The 13,514-nt window shown below is 51.8% G+C and overlaps 1 protein-coding gene across 2 annotated transcripts; it reads right to left on the reverse strand.

Annotated features, from left to right (window-relative positions):
* Nucleotides 1–3,299: 3,299 nt before the first annotated feature.
* Nucleotides 3,300–7,752, reverse strand: KLF4 (KLF transcription factor 4). 2 transcript variants are annotated; one of them, XM_087741824.1, is made up of 5 exons: nucleotides 7,384–7,752; nucleotides 7,186–7,303; nucleotides 6,154–7,063; nucleotides 5,896–6,060; nucleotides 3,300–4,360 (listed from the first exon to the last, which is right to left on the reverse strand). In XM_087741824.1, the coding sequence occupies exons 1-5, from the start codon at nucleotides 7,386–7,388 to the stop codon at nucleotides 4,185–4,187; spliced, it is 1,374 nt and encodes a 457-aa protein (XP_087597950.1). In that variant the 5' UTR covers nucleotides 7,389–7,752; the 3' UTR covers nucleotides 3,300–4,184. The 2 variants fall into 2 exon arrangements, with proteins under 2 accessions (XP_087597950.1, XP_087597949.1); XM_087741823.1 differs by having other exon boundaries at nucleotides 5,896–7,063.
* Nucleotides 7,753–13,514: the final 5,762 nt, after the last annotated feature.

The following is a 13,514-nucleotide window of genomic DNA, read 5'->3' on the forward strand; positions in this document are numbered from 1 at the left end:
CTCACCGTACCTTGGGTTTACTTTCTCCAGCTGGCACTCCTATCACATCCAGACCCTTGCCAGAGCCCTACGGTGTAACTACTGGTCTGTCCGTCCGCATTTGCAACCCATTCCTATTCTGCCACCTTAGAGCACGCAACCCAATCACGCTCAGGAAGGATGAAAACCCAGGGAGGAATGCAGTTTGCAAATCAGTTAATTTGGAAATTCTTGGACTTAAATGCCGTTAAAGTGTTTGCCAGGGACTTCAGTGGAAGCAGGCTAGCTCTAACGTCTAGCTCACTCCCATAGGAAACCTGTGTAAACTAATTCGGTTGAACCGTTAGCACTCGGGGTGATGAACCGCAGGAGTCTCTGATCTCCCCTTATTAAAGAGAAGGCGAATGATATTCACTGATTCATATCAGCTTAATATAAATCCTTGTGAGATTTGCAGTTGGCTTCAGCAGTGGCAGGATCTGGTAACCTCCACGGGGGAAGAGCAACTCTCTTGCAAGTACACCTTCATGCGACAGGGGAAAGCTGAAGGCATTTGTACTGGATTACAATCCACAACCAAGTCTGCAGCGTGCAAACTTCCAGCCTGGGGTGTGCAGCAGACAAGTGCACAGAAACGCTGCAGCTCTGAGAAGGTTTTTATTCCAATGCCGCTTTTGAATACTTGGCACTTGGTAGGCAGACATGTACCATCTTGTTTCTTAACAGCTCCCTCTTCACATGTTAAGTGTGCTTGAGGGAGATTTGGGCTAGGGTGAGAAGGATTAAGGATGGCTGTAGTTTGACTGCAGAGATCATTCTCTGCCATCAGAGCTTTTCCCTTCAGTAGCTACAATAGCGCTCTGAGGCAGCTCCGGAGGTGCTCACCCATGTCAGAGGCCACCCCTAATAACCTCAGACCCTGTTTTTAGATGCCCCAGCCTGAGCACAGTAGCGCATGAATATAGCTTTAGTAACGCTAAACAAATCTCGTTTTTCAAGACACCCTTACAAGATTGCTTGGTGTTTTACATATGTTTTACGAGATATGCTTTTTGATACCTGTGCTGTTCCACTGCATCCGTGTACAATCTTGCACCCAAGCGCAACTCCAGGACGCTAGACACAATGAAACAGGTGGGAACACAGCCTGCTGTTTCCAGCTCTACCTAACTCACCAGAGCACAACTGGTGCCACTGCTCATTTCACTATTTCCCCCAGAGACCTCCTTAAGAACAAGGACTGCCTCTCATGGGCTGCATGCTGTACGGCAAAAATCGAGTCTTGGCTCCCATCCCAAAGGTATAGGAGTAGCATGTTGGAAATGGTTAAAGGAACAGCAGCATTTCTTTTAAATACCAAGCTACAACCATGCCTGTTCAGGTCTGGAAAGAAAGTCGTATGTGAGGACAGCTTGGTTCAGATCAGGAAAAAAAGAAAAGAAGAAAAACAAAAAAATCAAGTGGGAGAAGAGAACAAAGCCCTGTTTCAAGAATGCCATTGTTCGTGTGACTATAAACCTAGGGTCTATAAAACCATCAAACAGAAACCGAAGTTGGCTGAAGCCGATAATGCATTACTAAATGCTGGAGCATCTTATAAAATTCTTAAGGCTGCATAATGACAGAACACTTGAAAAGCAAAAGAAACAAGTTTCTCAGATGAAATCTTCAGATTTCAGTGCTCGCAGATGCGTTAGGGCGTAGACCTTGCACAGACGTAAAAGGTTCTGAGTGGCAGCTGTACAGGCAGAGGTGATCCTGCCGCCACCCAAGCGTGCGCCGGCGTTATCGAGACAGGACAGCGTGCTTCAGGCACACAGTACGTGCCAGCTGCAACATCGACCTTGGATTTCTCATCCGGAATCCACAGGCAGAGCAACAGAGGAGGTAAAAAATGAGGGGTTTAATTGTAAAAAGTTTTCACACGAAAAATGCTTCAGATAAAGGATGACTCATAACTTTAATTTAGCCTTAAATACTTGCCATTTGCAAACCAAACAAGACATTCCCTGCTACCCATGTTACCTATAAACCAAACCAACAAAGATAGCTTTCAGTTGAGCAAAGCATGCCTAGTAGATAAGGGGTGAGAAATATTTTCTGCATCTTTATGTGACTTACAGGGACTTAGAAAGAAATGGCACCGGTCACCACACAAAGAACACATCAAAATGTGAAATTTAATACCATTCCTAAGGGGCATTTGGGAACAAAAAATTGATATTGCCACTCTTGTTTTAACTCCTGCAAAAATACGAATGGTTCTTGCCTGTAATTTGTTTTCCGTCCTCAGCTTTATTGTTGCATATACCCAAATTCCTAGCTGACTGACATTTTAAACCAGTGGAAGAATAATTTTTTCTTTTTACAAAGAGTAGTGAGGAAAACAGGTCCTATTCATCGGGCATTCATGTTGAAATCATCTCATTACTACACATTTGTAAAGAAACTAGAGCAATGAGGTCCCTAAGGACAACTACAACAAAAACGGTAACCACCTGAGGCATGCAGCAGGCTCACTGCATTTAACCGCAGCAGAGTGAGTGCAACTGAAGGTACGCCAGGGACCGCACAGCAACGCATCTTGAACGTACAGCTACGCGGTCCGCAGCCTCTGCATGGTCAGCCTTCCCAAGTTAGGTATGCATACCAGGATTCCTACAGGAATTTTGGCTCTTGACACTGCCGAATTACTGAATTCCCAGGACAGAGCAGGCTTCGAAAGAAACTCCATGTAGTTTATTGTTAAAAGGTGTTTTATGCACGCACCCTTCATTCCTTGAGTCAAGTTTATTCTTTGCGACATTACTCAGTTGATTTTCATTCACTCACATGAAAGAGGTTACACCAGCTCATCTGAGAAGCCCAAGAAAATGGAGCTTGAAATTTTTCATGCTGAAAAGACCACTCAAAATTATAGAATTCGTTGCCTTTGAACATGCCAAGTCTAATGTCCCCAACAGATGTATTTCCTCTAACAAATAATTCAAACTGAGTTACCTTAGAAGTGGTAAATTACATTTTCATCATGCAGGTGAGATAAGTGACAATTCAATATTCAGAGCAAAAATTTTCAGTACACTTTTTTCCCCTAAAAAGATGTGTTACATCAGCACTGCACTTACACAATCCTATCTTTCAGAGTCTTGAGACTACAAGCCTTCGCTGCTACCACTGCCACCCCCCCTTGCCTTGGGAAACTGAACTACTAACGAACACTTAATAACCTTTCTTTGGACATACACATGCACAGAAGAAAATCAGAGCAGCCATTCAGATAAAATATTATAGGTTTATTTAAAACTTATTTTCCACTTGAATATGCAAAATACAAATTCCAACAAAATGTTCATTTTTACTTTGTAGTTTACAAATATACAAAATAGAAGTTTGCTTAAATTTATATTACATATTTATTATGTAAAGAACTATATAGAAAACATTTGTTCTGCTTAAGGCATGTTTGGGAATAAACCATTGTACAAACTATTGCACATCGAAACCACAGTGCATTACAGACTGTCTGCATAAAGTTATTTTCTTTAAAAAAAGATAAACCAGGTTTATTTACCTGATTTAGGTCATAATCGGCGATCGGAAGACAAAAATATTTCCTTGTCAGATATGCAGCAGTTTGAGAACTTTGGCTTCCTGTTTTTGGTACCTCTAGAACCAACAGTCACTAAGCACCATGAAATAGGCTTTTAAAATATAATTTGTACCTGAATTTTTCCTCCTCTTTTAACATCGTTAATGGCTTTTAGAAGGAAAAAAAAAGGAAAGTACAAGATGACATTTACATCTAATATTGCATTGAAAGAAAATTAAGGGAATGTATTTTCCCTCCGTAATATCCCCACCCTCCGAACTACACACAGTCTGTTTAACCCTGATATCCGTGACTTCCAGTCACTCCTTGGCATTTTGTAGTCCGGAAATAATTCAAGTTGGATTTACAAATGGAATGATAGAAGATCCAGTCATTGACCCCAATGCTTTTGGTTCTCTTTTCTTTTAAATGCATATATATAAAAAAAAAAGTTGCAAAGTCTGTATGCAATTATCCCTCTTTTCCACTCTTTGGAAGACTTCACCTTGATTATCTGTAGTGCTTAAACGGTGTTCTCCCCATCTTGCGGAAGACAGTCCTTGTGCTGTAAATACTGAATCTCTAGGGCAGCTGGGGAAAGATCCATTGCTTCCAATTAAAAGTGCCTCTTCATGTGTAAGGCGAGGTGGTCCGACCTGGAAAATGCTCTGTCACACCGCTGGCACTGGAAAGGGCGGTGGCCTGTGTGTTTTCTGTAGTGACGAGTAAGTTCATCGGATCGGGCAAACTTCCATCCGCAGCCTTCCCAGTCACAGTGATAAGGTTTCTCACCTTTAAAAAAAGGTAGAAAATAAAACATGTCAGTTAGGTTTTTTTCACGGCTACCACTTCTAACACCTTTCTTTCAAGAAGTACTAACACACATTGTCCTGGGAAAGAAAAAGGGCCATGTCAAAGAAAATGTAACAAACTTCTCGAAGCAGTTGCAAGCAAACTACAAACGCTAACAGAGTGAGACTGTCTTTTCAAAACGTACAGGTACTATAAAATGTTGGCATCACCAAAATCCTCACTAAAATGCTCATTTCCACTGTTTGTCTTGCGCACAAGGCTTCAGAACACACAAGTTCAGATAATAATAGAGTGTGTTTTTGCCGGCTAGTGTTATTATACAATAAAACAGCAACCAGAAATAGCTCATCAGACATAATCTATTTAGATAATTGTAGGTCTCGAGAATTAAAAAACAGCTGGAAACTGTTTTCATTAGCTCAGCCTGATTAAGAACTCAATCTTACTGTCTTCACTATAACAAAACCACTGTTGACGGCAAGACAAGTTTCCCTGACAATTACAAACTCCCGGTCCTACACACACTGGAGACAGTGCTGACCGGCTCGGGGCAGATGGGAAGTACTGTTCACTTAACTGATTTTTTTTTTTCCCCACTGCCATTAGCTGAAGATGTAGCCCAACTATTGCCTGACCAGTAGTTTCTCCCTTTCCCGTCTCTTCAGAAGAAAGTTTTGAATGAAGTTCACAATCCAGGGATTTAAATTATGCAAATTCCCAGGTTATTTAATCACTGTTACGGAATGCCCGCACTGGCAAAACCGCACACGATGTACCTGCTTTCACAAGTTCAGTTACTGCAACATCACATTCAGCTGCAAGGTTAAAGTTTGAACTCTGGCTCAGACACACACTTTGGCAGATTTTATCCGAATTCTAGCAGTAGCCAATCAACTGTTAAACTCTCGCCTCTTCGGTGCTAGTGCAGAGGAAGATGTGCTCCCACGCGTGGGCGAGGCACCCCATCAGGGCTGCCGACACAGCCGAAAGCCCCACTCACAAGGGGCCCATCACGGTTTCCTCAGAAAGGGAACAGCGGCTTGCAGAGGTGCACGATCTCTTGCAGTAGAGCACGGCAAGACATGAGGGGTGCGTGTGCAAAGCATTTAACCACAAGCAAAGAAAGCAGCACATTAGAGAGACGTCTGTTCCCGTCTCAGGAGTGGGCCAACACCATCTAGAGCAACAAATCCCACTGACTTCCAACTACCTGCTAATTAGCTAGCCACATAGCAAGAGAGGAGCAACAAACTTTGCCTTGGCAAGAAACCCACCCGCTCCCACATCTGAGTCATTCTGAACCATTAAGCAAAATGCCGAACCAGTAAGCAAAGATTGCACAGGACTTCATGTAGCCAAGGGGGGAGGAAAAAAAAACCCAGAAAGCCAGCAGAGAAGGGTTACGACTTGCTACTTTCAGCCCTTCGCCTGTGCTTCCCGCTTTTCACTGTCCAAGGGGCTCACCCCGTTCCCCTCAGACCGGGGCATCCCACCAACGCTGCGCTGGGACTAACCTGTGTGGGTTCTGAGATGTGCCTTGAGATGAGAGCTCTTGGTGTAGGTTTTGCCGCAGCCTGCGTAGTCGCAGGTGTGCGTGGCAGTCCTTTTCCTAGGCCACGACCGGCGTCCCCTCTTGGGCTTGGTCTCCTCAGGCAGGCAGCTCCCCGGCGGCATCAGCTCTAGAGGCGGACAGGGAGGAGTGAGCAGCACCGCCGCGGCCAGCGCCAAAGCGGGCGCCCCAGCATGCCCGCTGCTGAGGCACAGGGACTCACCTTGGTACTGGAGTGTGCCGGGCGGCAGCTGCTCGGGCAGGAAGGCAGGGTAACCAGGGGCCGGGGGGTACCCCGGGGGCAGTGGCAGCGGCGGGTGGCTCAGCCCCGGAGCGGCGGGGAGACAGTCTCTGCCGCTCAGCATCTCCTCGGGCCCCAGCGAAGGCGTAGTCCGGGCGGGCAGCGGGTGGCCCAGGGAGAAGTCATGCTGGGGGGCTCCTCGGGGGCCGCTCCCGTGCGGCGGCGGTGGGGCCAGGGTGCACGGCGGGGCGGCCTCCTGCTTGATTTTGGGGCACATCCTCGGCAGGGGGCTGTAGGGGGCCCCAGGGCCCTCGGTGCCGGGCGGCGGGGCGGCAGCCGGGGGGCCGCTCTTGGGGCTGAGCCCCGCGTGGCTGTACTCGCCCACGGCCTTCACCACGAACTTGCCCTGCAGGCTGCCCAGGGGCGGCAGCGCCGCCGGCGCCGGCAGGTACACCGGGTCCAGGTCGGGCCGCATGAGCTCAGCCACGAAGCCTCCCGAGGGGGACACGTCGGTGATGTCGGCCAGGTTGAAGGGGGCGGCGGGGCCGGCAGCGGGGGCCCCGTCGCGGCTGCCGCTGCAACCGCCGCCGCCGCCGTAGAGCAGTCCGGCGGGCTCGGGCCGGGGCAGCTGGTAGGCGAAGGGCCCGGCGGGGCAGGGACTGGCGGTGGGGGCCGGGGTGGCGGCGGGGGCCACCACCACGGCGGCGGCGGGCTCCTGGTGCATCAGGGAGTTGGAGAGGATGAAGTCGAAGTCCAGCAGCTCGTTGAACTCCTCAGCGTCGCGGCGGGGCCCCAGGGCGGCGGCCTCCAGCTCCGACGGCGGCGCCTCCACGGGCCGCGCCGCCAGCGCCGGCGGCGGCCGCTTCAGCTGCGACAGCTCCTCCCGCCAGCGCTGCGGGGAGACGGGCACGGCTCAGCCCCCGGCCCGCCGCCGCGCCGCGCCCGCCCCGGCCGGCCCCCGGCCCGCCGCCGCCGCCACCGCCGCCCCCGCCCCGCTGCGACGCCGATACTCACGTTGCCGGGGCCCGCGGGCCGCGCCGCTTTCTCGCGGCCCGCGGCGCCCGCCGCGAAGGTGGCGATGGAGGGGAGGAGCGTGCCGCTGAGCGCCATCTCGCACTCGCCGGGGGGCTGCCTGCGGGCGGGAGAGCACAGCGGCGTCAGCGGCGGCGGCGGCGAGGGAGGGCCGGGCCCGGGGCCGCGCCCGGCACCCACCGCATCCGCGCCGGGGCGTCCCGCCGAGCTGCTGCCGTCGTCCCGGGCGGCGCCGAGGCGGAGAGGGAGGAGGGGTGGCACGGGCGCGCCGTCCGGCCGGGGGGAGCCGGCCCAGCGCCGCCGGGGAGGCGCGGCGGGAGCGCCCTTCCTCGCTGCTTCACCGGAGACGAAGGCGAGCGGGACGCGGGGCGCTAGCGGCGCCGCGGGGAGGCGGCCGCCGCCCGGCAACGCGGCACCGGCAGGGCGGCGGCGCGAGGCGCTTCCCAGGGAGCCGCGGCCATGGGGAAGCCGGGCGGGACGGACGGGGCGCGGTGCTGCCGGTGGGGAGGGAGGGGCCGGCCCGGCCCGCGCTCTGCCGCCGCCTGTCGCCGCCGCGCCCCGCTCGGCACTGCCCGCCGCCCGCCGCCGCCGCCCCTCTTATAACCTCACCTCGCGCCCGCCCCGCCCACCGTCGCCGGGGCGACGGCGAAAACAAACTGACACGTGGGGAGAGGGGGCGGTGCGCGCGCGACGGGCGGGGGGGGCGAAGAGGGAGGGGTCTCCCGCTCCGCGCCCCGCCCCGCCGCACCCCGCCGCGCCCCGCCCCGCCCTGCCCGCCGCTCGCGAGCTTCTTGCTGCCGCGCGCGCCGCGTGACGCAGGCAGGGCGCTGACGCCAGCGGGCAGAAGAGTGGGGGGAAGGTGGGGGATGCCCGCGCGCCGCGGGGTCTCGCGCACCTTCGGCGGCGGCGGCGGGGGGGGAGGGCGCCGCGCCCAGCCCCGCCCCGCGCCGCGCCACGCCCCGCCACGCCACGCCGCGTGTCCCGCCCCGCCCCGCGTGCCCCCCCCGCGCGCGCCCGCGTGCTCGGGAGCCCCGGTCCCGCGGGGAGCGCGGGCGGGTGCGGGGCTCGGCACCGCGGGAGCGGCGCGGGGTGCGGGGCTGCGCCTGCTGCCGCTTCCTCGGCTTTTACTTTCGCGTGTCTCTCCTCCCGTCCCTGCCGCTTTTTTCCTCAATTTCCTTCCTTTTAAGATTTTTCTTTCGTTTTTTCTTCTTTCTCTTGTTTTTTATTTTTTTTTTTCTTTTTCCCTTTTTTCCTCTCCCTGAGGCGGGGCCCGGCGGCGGCAGCCGTGTCGCGCCGGGGTCTGTGCCGGTACAGGACTGCTCCTGGCCAGTGGGCGTTTTCCTACCGGTGCGGGGAGCGGGGCGAGCGGCGCCGGGGCCCGCAGGACGGCGGCGGAGCAGCCCGGCGCCGGGGCCGGGGCCGGGCAGCTGCAGGCGGCGGCGGTCCCGGCGACGGTGCGGGGCCGGGGGCTCGGCCGGGCCCCCCAGGGGAGAGGGCGGCTGGCTGGCGGGGAAAAAAAAAAAAAAAGAGAAATTAAAGAAAATTTAAAAAGAACCCCAAATCCAAGCAAAACCCGGCAGAACCTCCAAGCAGGGAGCGGGCTCGCCGGCGGGAGCGAGCGGGGGCGCGGCGGCCCGCCTCCTCCAGAGGGCAATGGCGAGCCGGCGGCGGGGGGGCGCGGCGGCCCCGCACCGGCCCCGCGGCCGCCAATCGGCGGTGCCCGCCCCCCCCCCCCCCCCGCCGCGGCGGTGCCGGCCGCTCTCCAGAACTGGTCGGGCCGGCGGGGTGAAGTCCCGGCCCTGCGCAATTTGCAAACATGAGCCTGAGTAAGTTATGATGACTAAATTAAACCCTAAAATAATAATAAAGTGCCCGGCTTTATTTTAGCGAACTGGTTTTACCAGCTTTGTGCTACAAATGTTAATTATTAATAACTTTGGCACTATAATTTTTTTTCCTGCACAAAGTCCACGTCTTGGCAGAAGATGTGCCGGCAACCACCGGTACAAAAAGGATTAGTGTGGAGAGATGAAGGCTGGTGAAAGACTAGGAGGATGATGCCCAGAGAGCTCTCGCAAAGGGCGAGGAGGCACCTTCCCCACGCAGGGGGGATCACAACGCCGCTGCCAGTTCCCAACCGTGGTTTTTATCCAGGGCTTATGCACTCAAGCTCTTTGACCACCACTTCAGGAATTAGCGTCCAAACCTGGTTTTAGGTCTAAGCCTCCCTTCTAGCTTAGTCTCAGGAGAAAGCTCCTGATGTGGAAACCTGCAGGTCTCCGGCCAGGTTTCCCCCATCACTTGTTTTTCTTTCGTTTCCTGTTGGTGTAAATGTTAACTTACGGATCTCCTAAGCAATGCAGTACTTTCCAGGTCCAAATTTCAAGCTCAGAATCACTTGATGCCAACATCAAAATTCAAATTACATCCCTTATTAGAAACAGGAGAACAAGAAAGCTTCAAAAGCAGATAGGTGGTCTGATCTCTTTCAAATAAATGGCAGAACTTTGCCGGTTCCAGGAAGGGAAGGCTTGAATAACGTGGACTGAAATAGTACAGGTTGCTTTCACAATCTTCCATTAAAATAGACTTGGTCACAATGTTTCTGGGTAATTCAGATGGACACGTGCGAGGTACGTGTAAGTTCATGTTAAAAAGATGTGGCCCGCTTACATCGAGTCTTGATTTTGAAATGTGTGAATGTTGGCAGAGTGCTTAAAAAAGTGTATGTTTGCAGGCATCGATAAGTTCAGTGCCACCTGCTTTTGCACATCCCGCATAAACATTCTTTTTCACGAATTAAGCACAAGGCAAAAAGTTTTCTTTTCCTCCCTTAAATGAAAGGGAATGTGATTTAATGGTCCTGAGTGTGGAAATTAGATGCATTAAATTTGCAACTGCTCACAGCTGATTCTTTCTCAGCCTACGTAACAACATAGATGTTGTTTTCTTAAGGCAGATTTGTTTTAATATGCCTTCTCTCGCCAGCTGACCATTTCTCCAAGTCTCAGTTTTCTCCAAATTTCCCAATTTTCTCTGAAACTTTCCTTCCACTAACTCAGAACACAGCATGTTTCTGTGCTGTTCAAAGCTGATTTTAGGGATTGCTTAATTCAGATAGAAAATTGCACAGAATTTGTGTCCCTCTTGCCTTGGGACATGCAATGACATTTTTCCAGACTATGCTGTGCTTGGAGAGAAAGACGTCTGCTGCGGCACTCGCCATGCCGGACTGCTGTGGCCTCTGTGCGTTTCTCTCCCTCCCTGGGTAGAAGGAAGAGGTTTCTTCCACATCTACCACATCTTCTTGCAAGAGCAGGGTTGCCCTAGCCTTGCCACAGGTGCTCTTCACCTATTTTTGGGAAAAGAAGAATTATTACCCGATGCTCAAAACTCTTAAAAATGGCCAGTCCAAGCAGTAATTCACTGCAAGTGCAGGGCAGAGTAAAATGACTGCTTAAGAAGGCTGATCATGAGGAAGCCTTAGTGGCTAGCCTGAGCTGGTGCTAAACTGATCACCTGGGAGTATAAACCCCGAAAGACAGAAAAGAGCCAAGGTGATAAAAGAGCACAGGTTTTTGGAGCAGAGACAGTCATCAGGAAATGGCATCCCACATTAAAAACATTAAGAACATCAACAACAAGAAAAAAAAACAGCCGAGCTGATTGTGCCTGAAACAAAGACCAACCTGTTTATCTTGATATGTTTACTTTAAAGCCTAAGTTTGTAACTCGATTTTCAATGAACTGCCTCTCAGGAACCACAATGTGCAGCTTATCCCCTTTGATTTGGTTGTCTGTGACAGCCGCTGATGGAATCAGGGACTGCAGACTTTAGGAAAGATTGCGTCACGGCGTCGTTGGGGTCAGGCAACAGGATGCTTTCCTGGCATCTTTGGGATTGTGCTTTGTTATCTTCTCGGCGTGCCGCAGCAGATAGCCTACAGGGCCAGGAGCTGCCAGGCCCCTTGCTCCAGCGCTGGCGTAACATAACAGAAGGAGAACTGGGAAGAAACCCGTGATGCTGGGTTATATCTAATAGCATCCTTCTTGCTACTTAAAATCAAAAGCGGCGATTCCATAATCCTTGGTGCTGTGCTGGGTTTTACCCTAAGGAGGCTGCTGAAGGGCAGGTGCAGGTGGGTAGGTTCATGACAGGAGACTTGGCATCTGGAGGGTTTCTCACATCCCACGCAACCCAGATGAACTGACCTCAACTGCACTGCGGCTGAGAGCGGGGGAAAGTGGGAGAGGTCTCCCATATGCCTGCTGTGCAAGGCGCACTCTGGAGAGGTGCGGTGCTGAGGATTCACCCTCCTCCCGCAGGATCTCCGCACACCGAGGAAGGTGAGACAGCCCAGAGCCACAGCCACCAAACTGCCTTCCTGGGCTTTGCCCAGGGAGACCGGCCTTTTGGGGATCTGTTTCCTACCATGTATTGTATACTCTTCATAAAATGCAGCTGAGCTCAAGTTTTATTTACCTTTTCTTGCACGGGGTACTTTATTCTTTTTAAACAGAAACAAAACCCCGCTCGGTTGGCAGTTGTACTTGTGGGTTATTGGTGCAGTGCAAAGGGCACATTTCTGAAGATTGCGGGCAGTTCCAGGCAGGTTTCAAGCAGCAGCAAGTGCATACACACACAGATGGCACATGCAGACTTAAGATCATAAACGTTCATGCTGAGAATGTCAGCAGTGCCTGTGGTCAAATCTGTTTTCACCTGCTTTTTGAAAGCCCGACCCTATCTTGTTGAAAGTTATTTTACCTCCCTACATGAGCAAGGTCAGAAAGACCCAGTGATACATATTACAGAATCATAGAATGGTTTAGGTTGGAAAAGACCTTTAAGATCATCACGTCCAACCGTTAACCTAGCACTGCCAAGTCCACCCCTAAACCATGACCCTAAGCACCACATCTACACGTCTTTTAAATACCTTCAGGGATGGGGACTCAGCCACTTCCCTCGGCAGCCTGTTCCAGTGTCTGACCACCCTTTCAGTGAAGAAATTTTTCCTCATATCCAATCTAAACTTCCCCTGGTGCAACTTGAGGCCGTTTCCTCTTGTCCTGTTGTCACCATCCAAGAGTCTTGGGCTGGTTTAACTCAAACACCCTGTAGTGAAGTGCTACAGGTCTGTGCTGTTGGTCTTTCAGTCCCTTGTAAGAAGCAGTGTTGCTGAGGTTGTTATCAGTGCTGATGATGCCAGGGGGTCTCTGGACCATGAGCTGTTTTTTCTGGTGAGCAGCCAGCGTGCTTTCACACCCCAGAGGAAAAGGGTCTGCTTGCAGGGCAGAGCCCTGATGATGACTTTCACTGTACTTACAGCACATCAGCCCGGTTTTTCTTCCTTGAGAGCCTGTAACTAAGCAGGGCTTAACCTCAGGGATCCGATTCTCAACAGAGATTCAGGCTGTTGATTCCCACCGAGTCTCCCCCAGGGGAATAACTCCCTGTGGGATTCAGGCATCTCTTTCCAGAGGTGCTGATCCTCCTGTCAAGTACCATTCACTCAGACTCACCAGCCCCTGGCAGAGGCGGCCAGCACCCTCGCAAAATTTAGCACCACCCAGGATCTCTTGCATGCAGCAGCTCTACTTTCAAGCAATCCAAGGGGTGCTGTGTTTCTCTAAGGGCCAAAATACCTTGAATTGTTTATGGAAAAGAAAGAGCTTTATACTTTTTTTGTCGAGCTTAGGCATCCTTGCTTTAACGGGTTTGCCCCAACCATCATTGTTTTAATGGGTTTGCCCCATCTTTGAATTCAGATGTTGCCCAAACTTTAACAATGACTTATACAAGTGGCTCCCGCAGTGGGACTAGTGCAAACAAGAACTCCACAATAAGCATCCTTTTCAAAGTCCTGCATGTAATGTGGGGACACTCGCACACAGTGAAGACGAGGAAGTCTTGTTTGTTTGTTTGTTTGTTTGTGATTTTTTGCGTGCATGGGGCTGATTCATTGTATTTTTCCAGACCCAATGGAGGAGTCGCAGAAAAATAGAGAAAACTTGAAAAATTACCTGCTGTTAGCTAACCAGAGGATGGCCCCTATTGGGGGGTGATAGATTTGGTATATCTTGGAAGATGCAGGGAGATGCACAGATGAGAAACCAAGGTTGCTCTGTGGAGCTGGTTCTGAATAAGAAGCCAGGTACTGGGATTACTATTAATTCACCTTCCTGCACCGTCCTTTGGGGCCAGATTCTCTCATTATTATCTGTGTGAAATATTTAAGGCACTGCTGTCCAATAGCCTCTGGAAGGGAAAAGATACTTCTAACTTCTCTATTTCCCTGGAAGAATCT

Source organism: Nipponia nippon, unplaced genomic scaffold (assembly GCF_047370975.1).
Source record: "Nipponia nippon isolate SJK-2023a ecotype South Korea unplaced genomic scaffold, ASM4737097v1 scaffold_8, whole genome shotgun sequence".
NCBI classification, from domain to species: Eukaryota; Metazoa; Chordata; class Aves; order Pelecaniformes; family Threskiornithidae; genus Nipponia; species Nipponia nippon.

Excerpts from the sequence above, each read along its gene's own strand:
- KLF4 (XM_087741823.1), bottom strand. Across the intron at positions 7,064-7,185 it reads GGCCCGCGGGCCCCGGCAAC|CGCTGGCGGGAGGAGCTGTC; the intron begins GTGAGTATCGGC and ends GTCTCCCCGCAG. Across the intron at positions 4,361-5,895 it reads ACATCTCAGAACCCACACAG|GTGAGAAACCTTATCACTGT; the intron begins GTTAGTCCCAGC and ends CTTTTTTTAAAG.